Source organism: Aplidium turbinatum, chromosome 16 (assembly GCF_918807975.1).
Source record: "Aplidium turbinatum chromosome 16, kaAplTurb1.1, whole genome shotgun sequence".
Classification (NCBI taxonomy): domain Eukaryota; kingdom Metazoa; phylum Chordata; class Ascidiacea; order Aplousobranchia; family Polyclinidae; genus Aplidium; species Aplidium turbinatum.
In genome coordinates this window covers 20,522,007-20,542,981 of record NC_137487.1, presented here as the reverse complement: position 1 = coordinate 20,542,981, position 20,975 = coordinate 20,522,007, and the positions used below count along the sequence as shown (strand labels likewise).

The window sequence follows — 20,975 nt, the reverse complement described above, 5'->3', positions numbered from 1 at the left end:
AACGCTTTTTTCAATCCCCCCCTCCCCCATGTAACGCTTTTTCACTACAAATTTAGCACAAAAAACTACCATTCCGTACTCGAAAGCGAGAGGGAGGGGTCAAAAATTCGGAAAAAAAGCGTTACGTAATATTTGAACGTTCCCTAACGTGGAAGTTCTACACGATGCTGATTTGGCAATATCGTGTTTCGGTAACTCACTGCGTGGTGGGTCACTTTCATCCTTTGTTATAAACTGGTCAATAAAACCATGAGCCAGAATAATACAGTATAAAATAAGGAGGCTCCAATATCTTCGTCCACTGCTCGGTTGTTACGTCAGAAGATGAAGCAATGCAACAAGGCGAATCTTGCTCGCTGGGAAGAACTGGTCGCCAGTGCTCACGCAACGAAACACGAACACACAGTTAGGAAAAGTCGTGTTTTTATATTGATTTAACATCGGCAGACGTCGAAAAGCACAAATTTTGCTGGTAATGCAAAAACGTTCCATCTTGCAAAGTCCATTATTCGTTACATTGATGCAACGTTTGTATCCGCTGAAGCAACGTAAACGCGTCAAATTTTGCTGCTTAGCGATGAGATCTTACCTCTGGGGTCCCGCAGAACGTGGTCGTGGTCTGATGGCTTTCGATGCCCTCCTTACACAGGCCGAAGTCTGTCAGCTTGATGTGGCCCTGTAAAACGTCATCACTGATGTCGTTGCTGGGTATTTCGATAGAGTTTCAGCAAGTTTAAACATTTAAATGATATGAACAATGATACATAAAAAGAATGCAAATCATGAATGGTTGGAAGGGATGGCGGATAAATACTGATAAACCAGCAGCTTCTCAGACAACAATCATTCTCATAACGTCGGCAGACGTTAAATCAATGTAAAAATGACGGATTTTACTATCTGAGTCAGTTTCTTTCTACAACGATTCTCTACACGTTGAATCAATGCAAAAACGGCGGATTCAATGGTTGGGTTGATCTCATAAAGTCGTTTTGTTTCATGGAACAATGATACTGCATTTAGCTAACCCAGCATCACATGATACCACCGGACAAAACCAACTACTAAGAACAAACGGGATTTTCCAACCAGATGGCGATAATATAAATAAATCACTCAGTACGCACCGAAAATAAACTGTTTTTGTTGACCAGAACCGGGGGATCAGCGGCACATGATAAAAAAATCGGTGCAGTTGTAGGTAGCCAAAAAGGCGTGATAACAATATTCTCTCGAAAGAAAAGTTGTCAACGTGAAGTTAAGACTATAATTATATTGACCTAAATGACAAATCTCGGTTCTGGGAATGACATTGGTTAGATAGATGGATGGTCATTTTATTTTTGTTTGGATGCGAAACGCCGAAACATACATAAAACAAAAACTGACAGTGTGCATAGAAGTTTAAATAAAACAATTGATTTGCAAGATAGCTGCACGTGAAAGTGCGGCGGTGTAAGACTGGAAGGGGCCACTCACCTCAGAATCGAGCAAAATATTCTCTGGTTTCAAGTCCCGGTATATAATGTTGAGTGAATGCATGTATCCCACGGCGCTTGCTATCTCAGCAGCGTAGTATCGGGCTCTGCGGTGGCAAATATTTGAACGTCAAATTGAAGTAATGTTTATAAATGTTATATCTACGTTAATTTCTTTGGGCTGACACCCGCACTGCAGAAATAATGAAATTTTATTCGAAGTATGCTGCCGGCAAGTTACCAGACTATTTTGATAATCTGCGCCGTTTACAGCGCTTCGGGCTAACTAGAAAACGCTTGGTTCTACCTGCGTTTTATAACCAGACAAGATATCTACCAAGCTACAAAATCGTAAGACAATTTACAAAATTGGTCGATGAATAAAACACCTCCTTCGCCAGTGAACAAACTTCGAAAAAATGTTTTCCGTTCCGTCAAGTTTTGTATACATTCTGCAATGGCTACAGCATAGACTATGACTATAGCCAATGTTTGGCTCTCAAGCATATCGTGAATCGATTGAGTTGTAATCATCCCATCCAGACAAAGCTCTTTTTCTAAATTTTGCGATACATCACATCTGATTGCATGTGCTGCAGTAGTGCACCTAAGTATTGAGGCGATGTACTACGCCAGTCTACCTCAGTTCAGAGAAGGTCCGCTCTCGCTGCAGATGGAAGAAGAGCTCCCCACCGTTGACGTAATCAAGGACAAAGTAGAGCTTATCAGATGTCTGGAAGCTGTAGTGGAGACCCACTAGGAAGGGGTGCTTCAGATTCTGGAGCAAAACGTTCCTCTCCGCCATAATATGCTTTTGCTGCAATAAATCTTACAATAAAGTCCCAACTTCTCAATCACATGTTAACAGTTTATTCTTCCAAGAATAAATTGTAGTAAATGCAAAACAAAGTGCCCAATGCAGGACAGCAAAGCTAATGATTACATAAACTAAAATGGCTAAGTTATGAGCTACCTAAGGTTTCATGCTGCAGCAGGTGCAATCGTCAGGCGCAACACTTCTATTTAAATTTAAGTGTTGCGCCTGACGATTCCACCTGGCATCACTTAACCATTTTAGTTTTTGTGAACAGTTTATGCAACACGAATTGTTATCATTACTAAAAAACAGCAAGCAATTTGCACACATCATACACCGCAAGTTGTGAAGAGTTTTACAGGCTGTTACTGTGAATGTTACTTCTTGCTCGCTGTGACTTGTTGCCTGCACTAGCGTGAGTTCAACAGTTTCATCTAACGAGGCGTTTAGTGATGGAGCAATAAACCAAACAATCAAGGTTTAAACGATGTTGAAAGGTACCAACAGAAATGTCGTAAGATAAAAAATAGTTAAAATGAAATTATATTATAACAAATAGCTTGGTGTTTCCGAGTTTAACCTAACCTAAACGCAACGAGAAGTGTTCAGAAGTAGCCTACAAAGCTTATTTCTAACAGTTATTCACCAACCAGCATGGTAACTGGTGTCCGCTGAAGTCTGTTTGATCGGCCAGTGCAGTGCTTTATGCAAGCATGATGGCAAAGCACAGTAAAAACACGTTATGCAAAACCTAACATTTGAATGTTCACCAGATATCTAGGATGTTTACGATGAATCCTGGTGCAAACAGTGCAAGCTGATATCATGAACCATCACAACACATTACGAAACTTTCGATGTTTGGTAAAGAGGATGCAATTTACTTGGAAGACCTTAACCAGGTCTGACTAACGAAACAAAGTAAAAGATGTTGTGATAAGTTTAGAATTTATAAAATCTTATATGCAAATCATTGGATGTATGCATATCGGGCTCTATAGTATTTATTTACTTCCATTGCCACGTAGTTCGAAATTAGGGATGGAAACTACTGTCTACACCAGTGGTTCTTAACCTTTTATTAGACACGCCTCCCTTTAACAGTGATCACATGTTCTGTGCCCCCCATGAAAAGTGGTTGCCGCCTCCCGGTTAAGAACCACTGGTCTAGGCTGTAGAAGTAGAGTGCTTAGAATAGGCAAAGCAAGACTATGCCTCCATTATATCACCTATGCAGCGTATTAAGGCGGCATGGTGGAGCACAACCTACTCAACCTAGTATTATATAGTGCACGGCCTTGTACAAATCATGAGCCAAACCAATCAAAAAAGCCCAAGGAATAAAAACAAGATCAGACAGTGGCTGACATTGCTTGCGGTTAATCGTTACCACAATGGAAGTTAGTTTGTGAGCCAACAGTCGATTCACTTGATTGGATCGTTTGAGGACCGATGTACAATGCACGAGAAGTGATTGTGTTGCATAAGCAGTTGATAGAAGCGTACCCGGTGTTTATCAACAAGTGACGTCACCAAACCTTACCAACAACTTTCAGCATTGTCGGCGTCATCAGCACTGTGACGTCACCATAAGTTGTTCCGGTTGTAGGAGGTGCAACATCCTGTGATGTTGAAGCTATGCAGAATCGCAACGCTTACTTGCTTAATCCCAACAAGCAAATCAGCTTATTCTACAACGTTGAATCAATGTAATATAATAACTGATTTGCTTGAAACAACTCATGGAACAAAATCAGTCATTTTGCATTCATTCACATCTGCAGACGTTGTATCAAAGTAAAAGATAACTAATTTGCCGTCAGGGGAAGGACAAACCAAAAGCCATCACTCGATTACCTCGTTTCGCTTCATGATGGATTTCTTCTGCAAGACCTTGATCGCATAAAATGTTCCTTCCTTCCGGTGCTTTGCTAGAAGAACCTTCCCAAAGCTTCCCTTCCCTATCACCTTCAGGTAGTCAAAGTCGTTCGGTTTGGCGCTGAAAGGAATAACATTGTTATGCTGTGAGCAACAACAGAAAGTGATGTATCTTGCGTACTTGAATTTAATTATTGTTGTGCTTATTATCAAGAAAGTTTGAAGTAAAAATATTTGACTTTTTGCTTAAAATAATAATATTTTCATATAGCGGTGTGTCCAATGCAGATGTGCGTCGCTACTCAGCGGTTTAGAAAGCACACAGTGTCAGTGCAGCCGTACAGAGGCGCAGCCAAGTACATTATTATCCTGACTACATTTATTGGGTGAGTGCCAAGAAGAAACAAGATTAAGCACAACTTTTAAAAAGTCATTGGTTTCACCAGACAAGGAATTGAACCTATGTTTACCGATTCGGAGGCGGATACACTAACCACTGAGCCATCGAGCCGGTATGTAAATAACAAAACAAAAATCACTTTCACCTGACGATTAAAAGCAATCAAGTCAGCGCGCTGAAAGTGACGCTCGCGTGAAAAACCAAACTTTCCAGAATTCAAACATGAAACAAGCAAATAAAAGTGCTTCTTTGCCTATTGTTGGGGTCAAGTTAGATGCAACAAAACAAGGGGATAAGATGCAGGAATAATGTACAAGGTTTTCAATGAGAATAGATAGTGACGAAGAAAGGTTGTAATAAACAAAATCCGAACACTTCAGTGGCAAGCTAGCCAATGCAAATTGTGGCATTTACTGAAACAAGTCCTACGGCCAAATGAAAACCCATCTTACTGCTGATGGTTGCACAAAAGACAACAGCTAAGCTGGAGCTACAAACCAGCAACAACAGTTGCAAAGAATGATAGTTATATTCGGCGGCTACTTCCTTCTATTGAATGCATGAATGGCACGTGCGTGAGTCATCGAATATAACTTCGCACGAAAAATCTGCACAACGAAAGTAACCGAAAGATTATAAATGAAACCTTCAGCCACTACACGTCGATCTAACGTCAAATAACATCAAAAACTGCGTAAATAATTGCATTGGAAGGAACTAGATGGAAGACAATAAGATGATGCTCATGTAACAACAAGTCAGGTTGTCCAGCAGGGTATGCTGCATGTGCCATTCAACCAACTACATGTTTGTTGCTTGGCATGAAGTGATTGTCAATGAAAAATCCAAACGATTGTCAATGAAAAACACAAGACCCAGTTCGTTAAGTAAAGCCGACACCACTCTCATACATAGTGTACAAATCTATATGAAATGTTCGGAAAACTTCTGAAATTCATTAAACCAAGTTCTGTTGCTTTCAAAACTTCTGCAAAGATTTGTCCTTGTTTCAAAGTTCACCCAGATGCCAGAGCTAACTACTGTATTTAATCTCGGCATAACATTGAAAGGACATTTAACTAGAAATGCAATTTTCAGTAATAATTGGGATTGACATCACAAAACAAATGTTACACCATAGGAATGCGTTGCTTGTGTATAATAATTACTAATTATATAATATATATACAATTGCTTTCAGCATAATTTGCAAAAATCGGTACCAGTTTAGCGCTACTAAGCAACACTGACCTAACCAGGTAACATATGGGTCAAATCATTATATTTCAACAAGATTGCAATTTGTAACCCAATGTCTCAAAAACTCATGAATTTTCGATATAAGGTGCACTTGAATGAGCTAAATCCGATAAAAGAAATTTCAGTGAAATCCATCGAGAAATGGCGGAGCTACACTGATTTGATTGTACCACTAGAGGCGCTGTGTGAGATAAGGTAAAAAATACAAATATTGATAAGATTTGCAGATGTAATGCTAGGAATGTGGCAAAAACTGGTAATGTATGATACCATTTTTGGGGGTGTAGAATTCAAAAATGAGGTCAAATTAAGCAAAAAAGACTTGCAAATGGGTCAAAACTAGGTTTTTATTTTCAAAAGTGACCCATTTCAAGCGCGTGCCCTCCGAAAAGGGGACGATGTTTCGAAAAAATAAAAATAGGAAAATGACCTTCGGGAATCAAGGTATCATGTCCAATATTCAAAATAGGTGCCACAATGCGTTTTATAGACAAATTTCAAATTTTAAAATTGCAATGAAAAAAACTCTAAAATAGCACAAAATACTGTAATTTAGTGATCAAATTCAAACATGAAAAGTTTTTACAATTTTTGATACAGTTTTTACAAGTTTTTTACAACGCATTGGGACAGCTATTTTGAATATTGGACATGATTCCTTGATTCCCGAAGGTCATTTTCCTATTTTTATTTTTTCGAAACATCATTCCCTTTTCGGAGAGCACGCGCTTGAAATGGGTCACTTTTGAAAATAAAATCCCAGTTTTGACCCATTTGCAAGTATTTTTTGCTTAATTTGACCTCATTTTTGAATTCTACACTCCCAAAAATGGTACATTACCAGTTTTCGCCACATTCCTAGTATTAGAACTGCAAATTTTATCAATATTCGTATTTTTACCTTATCGCGCACAGCGCCTCTAGTTGTACAATCAAATCAGTGTAGCTCCGCCATTTCTTGATGGATTTCACTGAAATTTCTTTTATCAGATTTAGCTCATTCAAGTGCACCTTATATCAAAAATTCATGTTGGTATGGAAGTAAAAAGTAAAACGACTACCACAAGCTCTTCCGTATACCATTGTAGAATAATAATTGTAATTTTCGTTCACTGAATCTCGAATCACTGCAAAACTCCTAAAATTATGTTAAAAATGACAAATATTATCCAATTACCAGTGTTGCCAGACGATTTTTGAATTTTAAGCGCAAGTGCCAAAATCTAGTCCATTATTTGAATGGTAACAAAAGCACTAAAGTAACTCAAAATCACACAAAATATAAACAAAGACTATATTTATAGTTTCGGGAGAAAGTTTGCTTTCTTGTACCAAAGACAGGCAAGACTATGTTCAATTGTTCATCAACTCATACTCGAACTATCAACTTATGTCAGCAATTTTGGCTACTAACAAATCGGCCTTCAGTTAAATGTTAAGCTGCACGTTGTCATGGCCTGCGAGTAAAGGTCGCCATGGTCCACACATTTCTATTCGTTTGACGAAGTTGGTGTAGGATAACTTTCAAACTAAACTATCTTGATGCGTGAAATTCAAGGCACCCAGCGCCCACTTTTGTGACTCATGGAGTCGTACTCTAGGAGTAAGAGGATAGGCTATGTTCTCGATCCTGGAGCACAAGGAAACAAACTCGGCAATGCCATCGAGAGTATGGTCTTTCTTCAGACCAGACTGTCTTACCAACAGCTCGTGCTGGTGCAGCGCTCCTGTATATAACTATTATGTTGAAAGGACGACTAAAGACAAATGTGTATTTTTCCTCATGCACAAAAAGAGGACAACTTGTACTTTTCATTTAAAAATGATAATTTTCTTTAAATGCTTGCAAAACACTTTCTGTACGGTACCGGTACAATTATTAAATGTGGTACCGTAACAGAAAGTGATGATAAATTATTCAAACGAAAGCATACGTACTAAGGATCAGCAGATGGGCCGAGGTTCACATCTTGCTCTATGGTTCGTGTCTCATTAGATCCCTAGAACACATATAATAACAATCGGTTGCAGTGTTGTTGGCATCTACAACATTCGTCGTCGTCGTCACACTAACACGTAATTCAACCTTGTGAGCTCAAACGTATGTGATTGTTTTGTCAGATTCGTATCTTAAAGATGTCATAGCTGTCACCACAATCTTTAAAGTTCATGACAAAAGAAAATGTTGAAGCACCTCATTGGATGGGGATTCCCCTTCATCGCTATCTCTGCTTAAACGATTTCTGGGATTATCCAGAGCCAGGAAGGCTCGAACATCTGGACTGCAACAAATAATATCGTTAGATAACAGTAGGAACCACCTCCAAATTTCCCACTGCATAAAAGAGGTTGTGTAGCACATGCACTAAACAGCAGCTTTCGTTTTATCACAGAAAGGCCAACTTCCTCTGTGAAGAGGGACATAGGCGTCGATTTTTTCTTAGAACAGAGGAATTCTGGATGGGCGAGAGTTTTCAAACAGATTTCATTGAATGTGTGTTTGCAAATTCGCAATGGTTCAGTCTTCGAAATTAGCATATTTTTACTTCGGCAAAAACGTTGCCGAGGCCAAACGACAAAATTTGAAACTGCCTCGGCAATTACTGTAAATATTTATTAGGAAAAGATTGTACTAAAACATGTAAAACGAGAAGCGAAAAATATACTAGAGTAGTCTATTACGAACGCATTGTTTGATTTATTGTGGTGTAATAATACCAAAAGTAGTGATAAAGCGAGCAACGCGATACGCACGCTGTTACGGTAATTCACGTTAAAAAAACTCACCGGGAGGGGAAAGTAAGTTAATTTTGGGTTGATTCAACGTTCGAGTCAGCACAAATCGATTTAATTTTTCCGGCGGGTTATATTGCGTAACAACAATGCCCAATAAGAAATTTACGTTTGTTTTACATTAATTTCGACATCTAGCGATGTTGAATTATCATAAAATAACGTGAATTACTCAACCAGGTACAGGTAACATATTAATAGCTCCCTGCGAGAAGATCGCCTCGATTTACGTAAGCTTATAAGCCAACATAATTTCGGCACAATTGGGACACTGCGAGCAACACAAAGTCTGTTTGATGAACTAGTCAGAATCGGTATCATCAGATGCTGTATCAGCTGGACGAGATAACGGAAAGCGAGGCGCAACAAGGAGTAGATGCTTACAATAATTTGACGTCTACTGGAGTTAAATCAATGCAAATAGCAGGCCTTGAAACAACTTTTTTTTTCCGGCGGCCAAACGTGTCCAACTGAAGCAAGCTGTTCGGCGGCCAATCACAAGCACATGGCGGCCATCGGAACTTCGACACACATTTTTACTTCGGCAGAAGCGAAAAATATACTAGAGTAGTCTATCACGACCGCACTGTTTGATTTGTTGTGATGTAATAATGCCAAAAGTAGCGATAAAGCGAGCTACAAGATACGCACGTGGCACGCTGTTGCAGGAATTCACGTTAAATAACTCACGGGAAAAGTGAGTTGATTTTGGGTTGATTCAACGTTCGAGTCAGCACAAATCGATTTAATTTTTCCGCTCGGTTATATTGCGTAACAACAATGCCCAATAAGAAAGTTACGTTTGTTTTACATTAATTCGACATCTAGCAACGTTGAATTATCATAAAATAACGTCAATTGCTCAACCAGAAACAGGTAACAAATTAATAGCTCCCTGCGAGAAGATTGCCTCGATTTACGTATACACTAACATAATTTCGGCACAATTGGGATACTGCGAACAACACAAAGTCTGTTTAATAAAGAACTAGCTGTCAGAATCGGAATCATCAGATGCTGTATCGGAGCACGAGGTTGTCGCGTCATCACTGGAATCAGACACATCAAGAGGCTCATAGCTTGGCTGTAAATCTATACCGTCTTTGCCATTCGCAATGAAGCGTCCACGTTTTGCGGCTTTCGGGCTTTGATACCACTCCACAGGCCTCTTTTTTTTTCATAAAGATCCATCAGGGTGTTGATTAGGGAATAAATCTATGCTGTGCCATAACGACTGGGAGGAATGTTTAACCCTAACATTACAAGCGCTCGTGTGGCCTCGGCATTTTCATTGCCGACGCTAATTTTGAAGACTGAATTTATCGCATCAATAAAGTGTATTGTGGTGTCACTTACATCCTGCTTATGTCAGACATCAGCTGCTTGGTCAATCAATAATGTTAACAATTCAAGCATAGACAGGGTGTATTGTGATTTATCGAGTGCTTTAACTCTTTTCTAGTCCTTGTGTAAAATTTTGTGTAAGGCCGCTTGTGTAAAATTTTCTCGGAACTTCATGGCGGACAAATGCGGCCGACGGAAGGGCGAGACCCGGCGGACAAAATGTCGGTTTTTGTAGGTTAATCGCGGCGATGGCCGCCTTCAGTTTCGAGGCCTGAATTATAGGGTGATATTTTTATAAAAGATTCTCCCAGCTGGGCACGTGTCTAAGCGCGTTCGAAGTAGGAAGTAACCCAAATAAACCATCCAGCAATACTAAGATTGAATCAACATTCTAGTCTGGTGTAGTCTAAGGAAATTAGTTTTTTCTTGTAATCTTGTTGTCTTTACAATCACCTCGGCAATTGCCGACGCTAATTTCGAAAAGTGTGGTTAGTCTTTCTCACAAAGACTGCGTTTAGCGTCGCTGCAGCAATTAAGCTTTAATAGGTTGGATGTTTTCTTTCTTGCATCTTGCGATCTTATGAGCGCTGCTAAACTAAACAAACTTCTTATATGTTTTCCTTTGCACCTAAAAAGCGCGTGACTCGTGACCTGTTATCTTTAAAGTGGCGCCTTCGGATTTGCCGCATTTGTAAAAGCGATTGTTTTTAGTACGTCTTTAGTTTGTTACGGTTATTTTATTGTCATGTTCATTATGGTGTCATATTCACATTCCTTTACGCTGACCGGGAACTGAAGTTTGATTGTGACGTAACGAAAGTGAGACCATTCGGAGAAAAGATCAAATTGCCGACGCAAATTTGGAGAAAAGATCAAACGTGGCTTTCTCTCACCAGGAATTGCCAGCTGTGGCAGTTGCCGTAGCAACAACAATGCAGTGCGTACCGCCGTTTTTCCACGCAGCGTTGTTACGGAATTGCTTTGTTCTGTCGGATACCTAGCGAGAGACATAGCGTAAAACAAGAAGTTGCGCTGCAGTTGGTTGGATAGTCCAGCGTTTAAGAAAAACGGAAATAATTGTAACGAACACTTCATAAGTGGCATGAAAACAGGGTGGGCGAAACATATTTTGCCCACCCTCGTTTCACGGCAGGGTGGGCGTCGCCCACCCTGCCCACCCTATTTCGACGCCTATGAAGAGGGACATAATGACCATCAGGCATGTGAACCTGATCTGCAACAACCGGCCACAATATTATTCATCGGGTCAAATGCCGTGAGACTTAGTTGTTGGTTGTTGCACTGTTCAAAGATATCACTTATAGTGCTGGTATAGCAAAATTAAACGTCGAAATGAGGCACATTACTGTTTGCTATTTCAGCTTCAATTATTATTCAAATTTTGCTTAAGACACGAGCCCATGAAAGTAAGAAATTACAACATTCATGGGGTATCTTCAACTTTGTATTAATAAGATTTATATATTATCTCGCCTCCCAATAGTGCAAGAGCACACGTCGATTTGAATAATGCAAATTCAAGAAACACCAAATCTTGCAGTAATGTGTCCGTGCGGCATTCTCGATCGCGCCATTCAAACTACCGTACCGCCCGGTATTATATATAGGCTACGACATAAAATCCACAAAAAAGCAATTAGATGGAAGGCAATAAAATTAGGAGCAGGTATTAGGTAGCAACTCTAACTTTACTGGTGACTTTAAATCTTATGCAATGGAAATCTTAACTCACAAAGCAAACACAGAAATGCTGTCACATACTTGTTTGAGCCTCATTGACTACAGAATGGGCAATTCATTGTGCAAGTGTGAAAAGAAGCGTCATCATGAAAGTTTGAAATCACAAGGAAACACTTTTATTATGATATCTTATGTTGTATGAAAGGAAACAACATATCATACTGTAGATATCATATATATTTTCTTAGACTCACTATTGCAAGACTTCAAGATGTGACACAATCAGATTAATAAAGTCGTTGAGTCCATCGCGACGCTGCCGAATAAACTCCGGGTCAAAGTTGTTTCCGAATATTCGTTTTGAAGGAAGCTTCCAAGGTATAAACGAAAATTGCTTCTTGAGCTAAGAAAAAACGACAACTACTTGATAATTTAAAATAGTCTACTCTACATTTTCCTACAATGCCAATGATTTAATGTTAAAAACCTCTTTACAGCAAATGAAACTAACTAACGCTAACTAACGAAAGCTAACTACCAGGTTCAACATTACAAACTTACCAAATAAATTCCAAAAGCAAAGAAATATTGCTAATATGTTAAGATTGTCATTACAACAAAATTTCTACCTGCATATTGTACAGTATACATACTAATCTACAGTATATTTAGTAGTACATTTCCTGGTGAAAGATAAAACTGTTCAATGTATTGCACTGTTTCATTGTGTTAAACTATATTCTGCATTACGAGAAAAACAATATGAATTTAATTTTTTTTTCATGAATTTAATTTTTTTCTTCTGAAGATTCATTCAAAGATCAACATACAGAGATAGTGGGCTTATTTCAAAACGATATATATTTATGATATACATACGATAGCCTACATCTTAAGAGTAACTACGCCAACCTCACGACAATTTACTTAGTAACGTCGACTCACTGAATTGTGGAGTTTGTCAAATTCATTGTAGCGACGAAATATAAACCAAGTGTCTTTTCCTATGTGGACCTGAACTTTATATACCTGTAAAAGTTTAATCATGTAACAATCAATACTCAATACGTGATCTTCATCTGGCAATATTATTCATATCATGGAAAATTTTCTGATTGGCTGACTTTATAGGAAACTGATAGGCTAGTGTAATTACTACAAGCATCCAAAAGTCAAAAAAGTTCTTTTAAAAAAAAGTTGATTTTTCTGCCTTGTTCAAAGTGTATAAAAGATCCATCAACTAAGTTTCCTATTGATATGACAAGAATTTTCAAAGCTACTAAGTCAAAATTAACTTTTTGTAAAGTTTTTCTTTTTTTTTTAATATTCTAGGTACAACAGATAGCGATAGGCCTATTAATTTTTGTTGCAATTCTGGCATATTAATCCATTTGTTGCAATAATGCAATATCCAAGGTATGGTAACAACCTTGTTTTGCCAACTACTGGGGAATTGAACATATATTATATATATATAGTAGGTTAGGCAATCAGGCATGGAATCTCTGTAGGTTAGGCAATCAGGCATGGAATCTCTGTGTCAGTAGAGATGCTTCTCCATTTAAGAAAAAATCGGCAGCTTATTGTTGGAAACATGTATGTGCTAACTCGGTTGCAGTGAGCAGTACAAGTGTGTGATACAATTCTACAGCTGTTTACAATTTAAGTTAAATTTGGGAGAGTGTTCTACTGCTGTGTTCCCCAACCCTCGATTAGCTGAAGCAGTATTCAATTAACCTGTTTTATCATATATATATATAACTTTCAAAGTCGAATACTTTTCATTGCATTTATGTCAGACACACACAACGTGCATTCCAAGTTACCAGTAAAACAGTTTTTGGATTTCCCAGGCTAATTTATTTTATAATCCAGTTACAGGAAGGCATGGATGATTTTTAACAAATCAAGCTACAAAAACAGCTTATGATTCAATTTTTTTCATAAAACTAACGAAGATAAACTTTCAAAATTAAATGTAAATTTAAACAAAGCCTTTTAATCCAAGATACTTTTTTTTGTAAATTATTGAAGAGCTGGTTGGTGGTATAGAACTTGAAAATAGCCACTAAAAGGTTGGTCATAGCTCAAAGCTGTCCTCAGAATAAAATAAACCAAAATGTGGTAAAGTATGTATATATATTAGGGTGGTCCTTATATGTAGTCAAAAATTTAAGTTGGAGGAAATTGTATGGGCGCCCCTTACATTGATTCCACTTGATGTAAAAACACTTACTGTAAAATATTTTCTGTTCTAAACGAAAATTAAGGTATGCTCAATGCAAACGAAATTTCACGTGGCTGAATCCAAATAATATGATTACACAAAATGTTAGCGGTTATCAAATGTTCTACAAAAAAGCAATATGACGAATGTCTCGTTACTCTTCTACAATAGTATGTCTTTCTGATTCCCAACAAGAGCAGCTTTAGTTATGTAGGGCAGTTTCTTTCGATGCTCAACCATTACTTGGAAGATAAATTGTGTTTGTTCCTCTGATTTTGTCCGCAACCCGTTATATTCCTGAATGAGGGCTACACCCCTCTCTGCTGTGTCGTTCGTAACACGAAGTGTTCCAACAGTTTTCTGGGCCTCAATGAATGCTGGCAAGCTGGAACATAAATTAGGATCATCTTCTAGAAATGAAGTTGAAATACTCAAAATCTCAAAGAAATTCTTCGTGTTTTTTGTGACGAAGTCAGCGATCTCCTTCGTTCGTATGTCTTGGTCTGACAAACTGACTTGCTTGGCTGAATGTTCTGCTCCTTGTTCAACCAATGCCTGAACCATCTTTCTCTTGTCTTCTAAGGAAATGGAGGCATCAAAAAATGAAAATCCAATAGTTTCTTCAGAGAGGTACCAAAAGTGTCGTTTCAGTTTCTTTAGGGCAGCGAGTGATACTTGGTCACCAGATGCCAACAATTCTTTAGCTAGTTGGAGGTCATTCTTTGGAGCTGAAATTTCAAGAGAAGAAAACCAGCTTTTAATACAGAACTTCACTGCAAAGATACATAAGTCTTTGAGACCCTTTAGCTCACGCTTAATCAGGCTAAATCCACTGTTTGGAAGATGAATATCTTCATGGTGTAAATGAGACGAGACATAAATCTTGCTCGGTGCATGGCTCCAGGCTTCATGAATCTTATCCCTTCAGGTGGAAATCCCCCTAAGAAGATAATCGTGATTTCGAGAAGTTCTCTGTAATCATCTCTGGGATGTTTGCTGTCTAGCTGCTCCTTGGCATAGGACAGCACCCTCTGTTGAGTTTCAGTATCCAATTCAGCCAGTACAACTTCATCCTGAATTCCAGGAGTGTAGTCATGACGCTTAACCTTATGCCAGAACTGCTTAAACCTCTTGAATAGCTGTATTTCTGGGGCAGATGAAGGGCTAAAGCAAGACGAAAACACCTCCTCAAGTATAATCTCATGAATATGGTGGCGGCATGCCAGATACAGAGCATCATGTTCAAGCTTTGCTTCAAAAATGCACAAGCTCCTTTAAGTCGCCCAGTGTTGGCTGCTGTTGTGTCAAAGCTGAAGGCCTTAATGTCTTCCTTGATATTCCACTCATCAACAGTCTGGATAATGGCATCACATACGGCCTGTCCCGTTCCAAATGGAAGTTTAGGTACTGCTAGAAGCTGATCAACGCCATCAGAAGAAACTATAATGGGCAGTAGGGTGGTCCAAAAAAAACTTTTTTTGTAAATGTTAATGTCTCACCCTAAAATATTGTTACCATTGATGAGAAAATGATATATGTGAATTTTCATAAAGATTGGTTGATATTTAGGGGTTGCTACCGGGGTTCAAAGTTTTGTCGTTTGCCCCCATTTTAACGTTTTAAGAGGATGTGATACAGATATGATATGATACGGTACAGTAAAAAATATGGTACAGTGCCATGGCATATTGCAAGAAAAATACAGTTTAATAATTACTCTATATAGTCTGTTTATAAACTCATGTACGTCTGTATTACAAATTATACTAACTGGTCTACATATATATACAAAATGTGCGACTTTGTATACTTGTGTTTAAAGTTCAGAGACTAAATTTGACAATCAATAACAGCTTTAGAAGACAGTAAATAAACTACATGTACAAATGTACATGATGTAAACTAATATACATAGTACATACATAGTTATTACCCTCTAAACCAGGGGTTCTCAACCGTGGCCTTCGGCCCCCCAAGGGGACCACAGAGCGTTCTCAGGGGAGCCACGATAAAAAGCTTCATTAATAAATTATAACATGTATGATATTGATGAATTATAACAGAATTGTGACACAAAAAACACTCATGTAGGTGTTAGTATCGTAAAGCTAGCCAAAAGCATGTTTTTTCATCATATGTTCTATCTCACTGCATGTTGCATCATCTTTTGTGATTGTAACGTAACAATTAAGGATACGCTTGATTTACTAGCGTAGTCTATTACGAAAAAGAAAGCATTAAATCATTTAATCATTCGTTAACTGTTTTTATTGATTTCGTTTCATTGTTCTTTAAACAAATACATTTTTATTTTGCTCAAGGGGGCCATGGTCTTTTAGAGCCACAGTCTGGGGGGCCATGACTCAGAAAAGGTTGAGAACCACTGTCTAAACCCTTGACAGCCTGTTTCACCCTAAAAGGGTAATCATCAAAAAGTCCTCCTTTTAGGTTAAAACAGGCTGTCAAGGGTTTAGAGCAGTGGTTCCCAACCTTTTTGACCTTGCGGCACCGTATCGAAGAGATAAATAGTTTGCGGCATCCTGGCAAAACTGGGTCAATTTTATGAGATTTCTGTATTTCAAGTAACTGTATGAAATAGCACAGAATGAGTTGTACAGTATAGCGCGCATAAATAAATGTATTTATTCAAAATTTAGTGTGAAATTTGGGCTTGACTTCTTGCACAAGTCCCTTAATATCTCGAGGCACATTCGACAAAGCCACCCACATTTCTTCCTCGACTATAAGCAGTCGTTCTCGTTTTTTTAGTTTTAATGTTCGTTTGTACGGAAAATCCACTAATTTGGAGACCCAATTGTAATCGCAAAGCAATTCACAAAATATATTCATATAAGTATAAAGCAGTGCTCCGCAACCGGTGTGCCGCGGGATAACTATCATCAGAACATACTTTTTGAAAAGAAAGGAGTTTTTATGTTTTAAAAATTCTCGCTTTACCACTGCAAGACAACTCAAACTCTAGCTAGACTTCCCACAGTGCATTTATGATTTTTTTGCCTCACATTGAAGTTTTCGCAATGGGAAGGCTGCCCTAGTTTTAAAAAAGGCTGGTTAACGTGGTAGTGCGTTTTTAGAAGTCAGGCTAGGTCATTTTGAATTGTCAGTTAGCAGTGTTTAATGAAAAATTTCGTAATATTGAAAGCACAGCTATTAAGTGTAGTAGCCAACGTTTTGTCAATGGCGAGTCCATAACAAACGAGTAGCCTAATTATTTTGCAAAGAACTTCCAGCCAGGAACGAACGACTGGCCAGGAAATTTTTAGAGTGACCAACGAGTTTTTCATAACCCATGGTATCCATTGGAATAACTGCATCAACGTTTGCACAGATGGTGCTTCAGCAATGGTGGGCGAAGGAAGAAGTTTAGCTGCATGGGTAAAACGTCAAAATCCAGCCATTCAACTTATGTATTGCTGCTTACACAGGGAAGCCTTGAGGATCAAACATTTTACAAGGGAGCTGACAGAAACAATGAATGACTGTATCCAAATTGTTAACTTTATTAAAGCAAGAAACAAGCGCAAATATCTCATTAAAAAGATGATAGTTATTTTTTACATTTTGAAAATGTGTTGGCCGAATTGTGCCGCAAAATTTTAAAGAGTTTTTAAGTGTGCCGTGAGTAAATAAAGGTTGCGGAGCACTGGTATAAAGAATAAATCAATTATAACTTAGCCTTTTCTCGATTAGCTATGTAGGCTATCGTGTTTGTATGCGCAGGTATGGTATCCCCCATGCAAAAGTTTCTATTTTATAGTGGTTCGCAAACAATCGTGCAATTTTATAATCGTGCTGGGTCACACAATCCGATAATCCATCACTGCAATTTGACTTTGTGCGCCGTGAAACGCAAAATAAAATCATGAAACCTGGCAATAATGATGCGTTTCAAACGTTTTTATGGAAAAAACAGCAACGATTCAAAATCTCTTTCACGCTGTTATTCCTGGGCGAGAAAACAAAGGCTTATTGTGGATTAGAGTTAAAATAAATAAATAAATTCCACACTTAACGGGTTAAAGTTAAAATATCTCGCGGCACCCTTGAGCATTGCAATTGGCACCCCGGTTGGGACATTGCCGAGCGTGGAGTGGCGTTGATCACGGAATACAACACATTACACACATGTGACGAAGAACAAAAACAGTATCTTTTGCGTGTCGTCGCCGATCACCGTCAGCGATATCCAGACTGCAGTAGAAAGACCCTCGCGCAATAATTCCTGTATGTAGTTTATTTGTTGTATTCTAAAGCTGTTAATGAATGTCCAATTTAGTCTCTGAATTTTAAACACAAGTATACAAAGTCGCAGCGGTGACGCGCTCGCTTTCCAATTATGCAATCCTGGTTTGACTCCCGGCTTATACTGGTTGTTGACAAACACCGCCCACGCCCACCTCTACCCAGGGTATAATATATTGGGTGGGCGTAGTTGCTGAAGTAAAGGCGGCCGAGAGAAAGGAACTGGCCACCCTACTCTCGTTAGTGCCGAAGGCTTAGTATAATGAGAACCTCATCCCTCGATGCTTGTATTCAAGTATGGGACTCACCTTTACCTTATACAAAGTCGCACATTTCGTACATGTACACCAGTTAGTATAATTCGTAATACAGACACATGAGTTTATAAACAGACCATAGAGTAATTATTAAACTGTATTTTTATTGCAATATACAATGGCACTGTACCGTATTTTTTACTGTACCGTATCATATCATATCCTCTCGAAACGTTAAAATGGGGGCAAACGACAAAACTTTGAACCCCGGTAGCAACCCCTAAATATCAACCAATCTTTATGAAAATTCACATATATCATTTTCTCATCAATGGTAACAATATTTTAGGGTGAGACATTAACATTTACAAAAAAAGTTTTTTTTGGACCACCCTAATGGGCAGTCTATCAACTTCCTCATCTCCTGTCAAATCAAGCATCAGCTTTCCATCTTAGTGAATCGTTAGTGGTTTTCCATAACTCTGAAACGCTGCTTTCAGGTCCCTTGACCTATCTTCACGATACTTTCTGCGATATCGTCGAAGATAAGAGCGGTTAATAGCAAATTCTGAAAGATTCAAACCTTTTGCAGATAGCACAGATGCTACAGTGTGAACTGCATGCCTATCGCTAATCCTACCTCTGTCAAGAGAAGCAAGGACATCTGGTTTAAAAATTTTCTTTTTGCCACGTTTTTGAAGAGGTGAAGGTCTGAAGTCAGATGATGGATGTCGTATGAAATCTTCGTCTCCTTGTGAATCCTCTTCACTTGAAGAAGAGCTGCTCTCTAGAACAACTTTATCAAACAGTTCCTTCCTGGCTTCGTCACTAGCAATTTTCCGTTTCTTCATTTGTTTCACTCTTGTTGCCTTTTCATTCTCTCTTTTCTTCAGCTTCTTGTTCAATCCTGCCATATACCCTCTCCTGCCAGGTTCCCGTTGAGCAACCAAAAATTCTATGTCCTCTTGAATGTCAATTATTTCGAGAGCATTGCCATGAGAAACATCAAACAAATTTGGATATTCTGCAATGAAGATTTCTTCATTCATTTTCTGCGTGTCTGTCTTTCTATTCTTATTCTTTTTTAGGTTCTCCCATGCTGTGATAAGACCATCCAACTTCTAAATTGCTCTTCTTTCATCCCGTACTGGAATCTTTGCTCGGCTCCAGTATGCGAAAAGTTTCTGGATAGTATGCTTGGCTGCCTCCCTTTTTGTTTCCTTCATGATCTTCTAGCCGGTAAAAGTACGCGGCGAGAGCATCATGCACAGATGGCAATTTTGAGCCAGTAAACTCATCCTTCACTGGCCCAACTAAGTATATCTCAGACTGTTTTCTTGTAGATTCTGCCATTAACCCTTACATTACCTGAAAAAACAAGACTATTATATTATTATTAATCAGGCTGCTACAATATTCAGTAGCCTACTCAGCAGGCATAACACGGCGCAGAGTGCAGATATAGTATTGCGACATCACTCAGTACGATTTGGCTGCACATGTGTTCGGCGTGTCTATCTCGTGATCACGGCGTGGAAAAGAAATGCCAAAATTTTTTATAGTTTGAAAGATTTGAGATAAGGATCCCCCTACAATAACTATCGTAATTAACTTCTCATTTGATATATGCGAGCCCCCAGTAGAATGAAAGTGCAGTAACACATGTGCACCCATGCCTCAATGCTATTAGCCGTTATGCGTAGAAAGTTTAAGCTCTTTGAGCACACCTTAGACGTCAATAATTTTTTTTTTAAATTTGAGGTTTTCCATTTTAACCAAATTGGAACAGCTTGAGAGGGCGCCCGCTTAAAAATTCAAAAGTTGACAAATAAGGACCACCCTAATATATATATTATAGCACAGGGAAAGAAAAACACAATGTAAATTTTGGCTAATCAGAATAATTCAAACTAACGCAGGAGCTTTAAGACATTATATATATATATATATATATATATATATATTGTTTAAAGATGTATATATATATGGTGAATTATACGGTAGCCTAATGAAATGAGCACTTGACACATAACAGCTCAACATCACAGAAAAAAGAAGCAAAACTTACAGTAAATTTCTTTTTTGATTCCGAGATTTCTTCTTTCGAATAAGATATTCCCGCTTGCATTAATGCAGTTGATCCCTCATGTCCATCCATCAGCAAGTTTCAACTTTCAAGCCTACAAAATCTTTTGCTTGAGCAGCACTTAAGATACCGTACCTGGGAAATTTGCTGTCAGTTGATTACCGTAGCATAGCATATAATTGGAACCTAAAAATCTCAAACAATGGTAGCCTAATCTAAGTTTAGACCAGCCCTGGTCAAAGAATACATTATGTTCAATTGTTCATTTCCAGTAAAACACAAGTCATATAAAAGGAGTATATATTTGACTATGTCTTGGTTTCTAATGGTATTTAATAGCTTATTATAAATGTTTAACCATCCTGCAGTTAACAGGCCTTAAAACTCTTTTTTTCAGGCAGCCATCGTGCGGAATGGCCCGTTTCGGCGAGTCCGATTCGGCGAGTCCGATTCGACTAGTCCGATTCGGCG

At 38.5% G+C, this 20,975-nt stretch overlaps 1 protein-coding gene across 1 annotated transcript in view; it reads right to left on the bottom strand.

The window, feature by feature from the left end:
• The window catches only part of LOC145785057 (serine/threonine-protein kinase Sgk3-like), a 28,313-nt gene extending 7,679 nt beyond the window's left edge, over positions 1–20,634 (bottom strand). The window contains exons 1-9 of the mRNA XM_082596762.1: positions 20,487–20,634; positions 12,617–12,700; positions 11,926–12,074; positions 8,028–8,115; positions 7,772–7,833; positions 4,153–4,294; positions 2,120–2,295; positions 1,480–1,585; positions 590–676 (exon numbers count right to left, since the gene is read on the bottom strand). Coding sequence (XP_082452888.1) covers positions 590–676; positions 1,480–1,585; positions 2,120–2,295; positions 4,153–4,294; positions 7,772–7,833; positions 8,028–8,115; positions 11,926–12,074; positions 12,617–12,700; positions 20,487–20,576 — 984 coding nt within the window. The 5' untranslated portion in view covers positions 20,577–20,634. The remainder of the gene's footprint in view (positions 1–589; positions 677–1,479; positions 1,586–2,119; positions 2,296–4,152; positions 4,295–7,771; positions 7,834–8,027; positions 8,116–11,925; positions 12,075–12,616; positions 12,701–20,486) is intronic.
• Between the last annotated feature and the right edge of the window lie 341 nt (positions 20,635–20,975).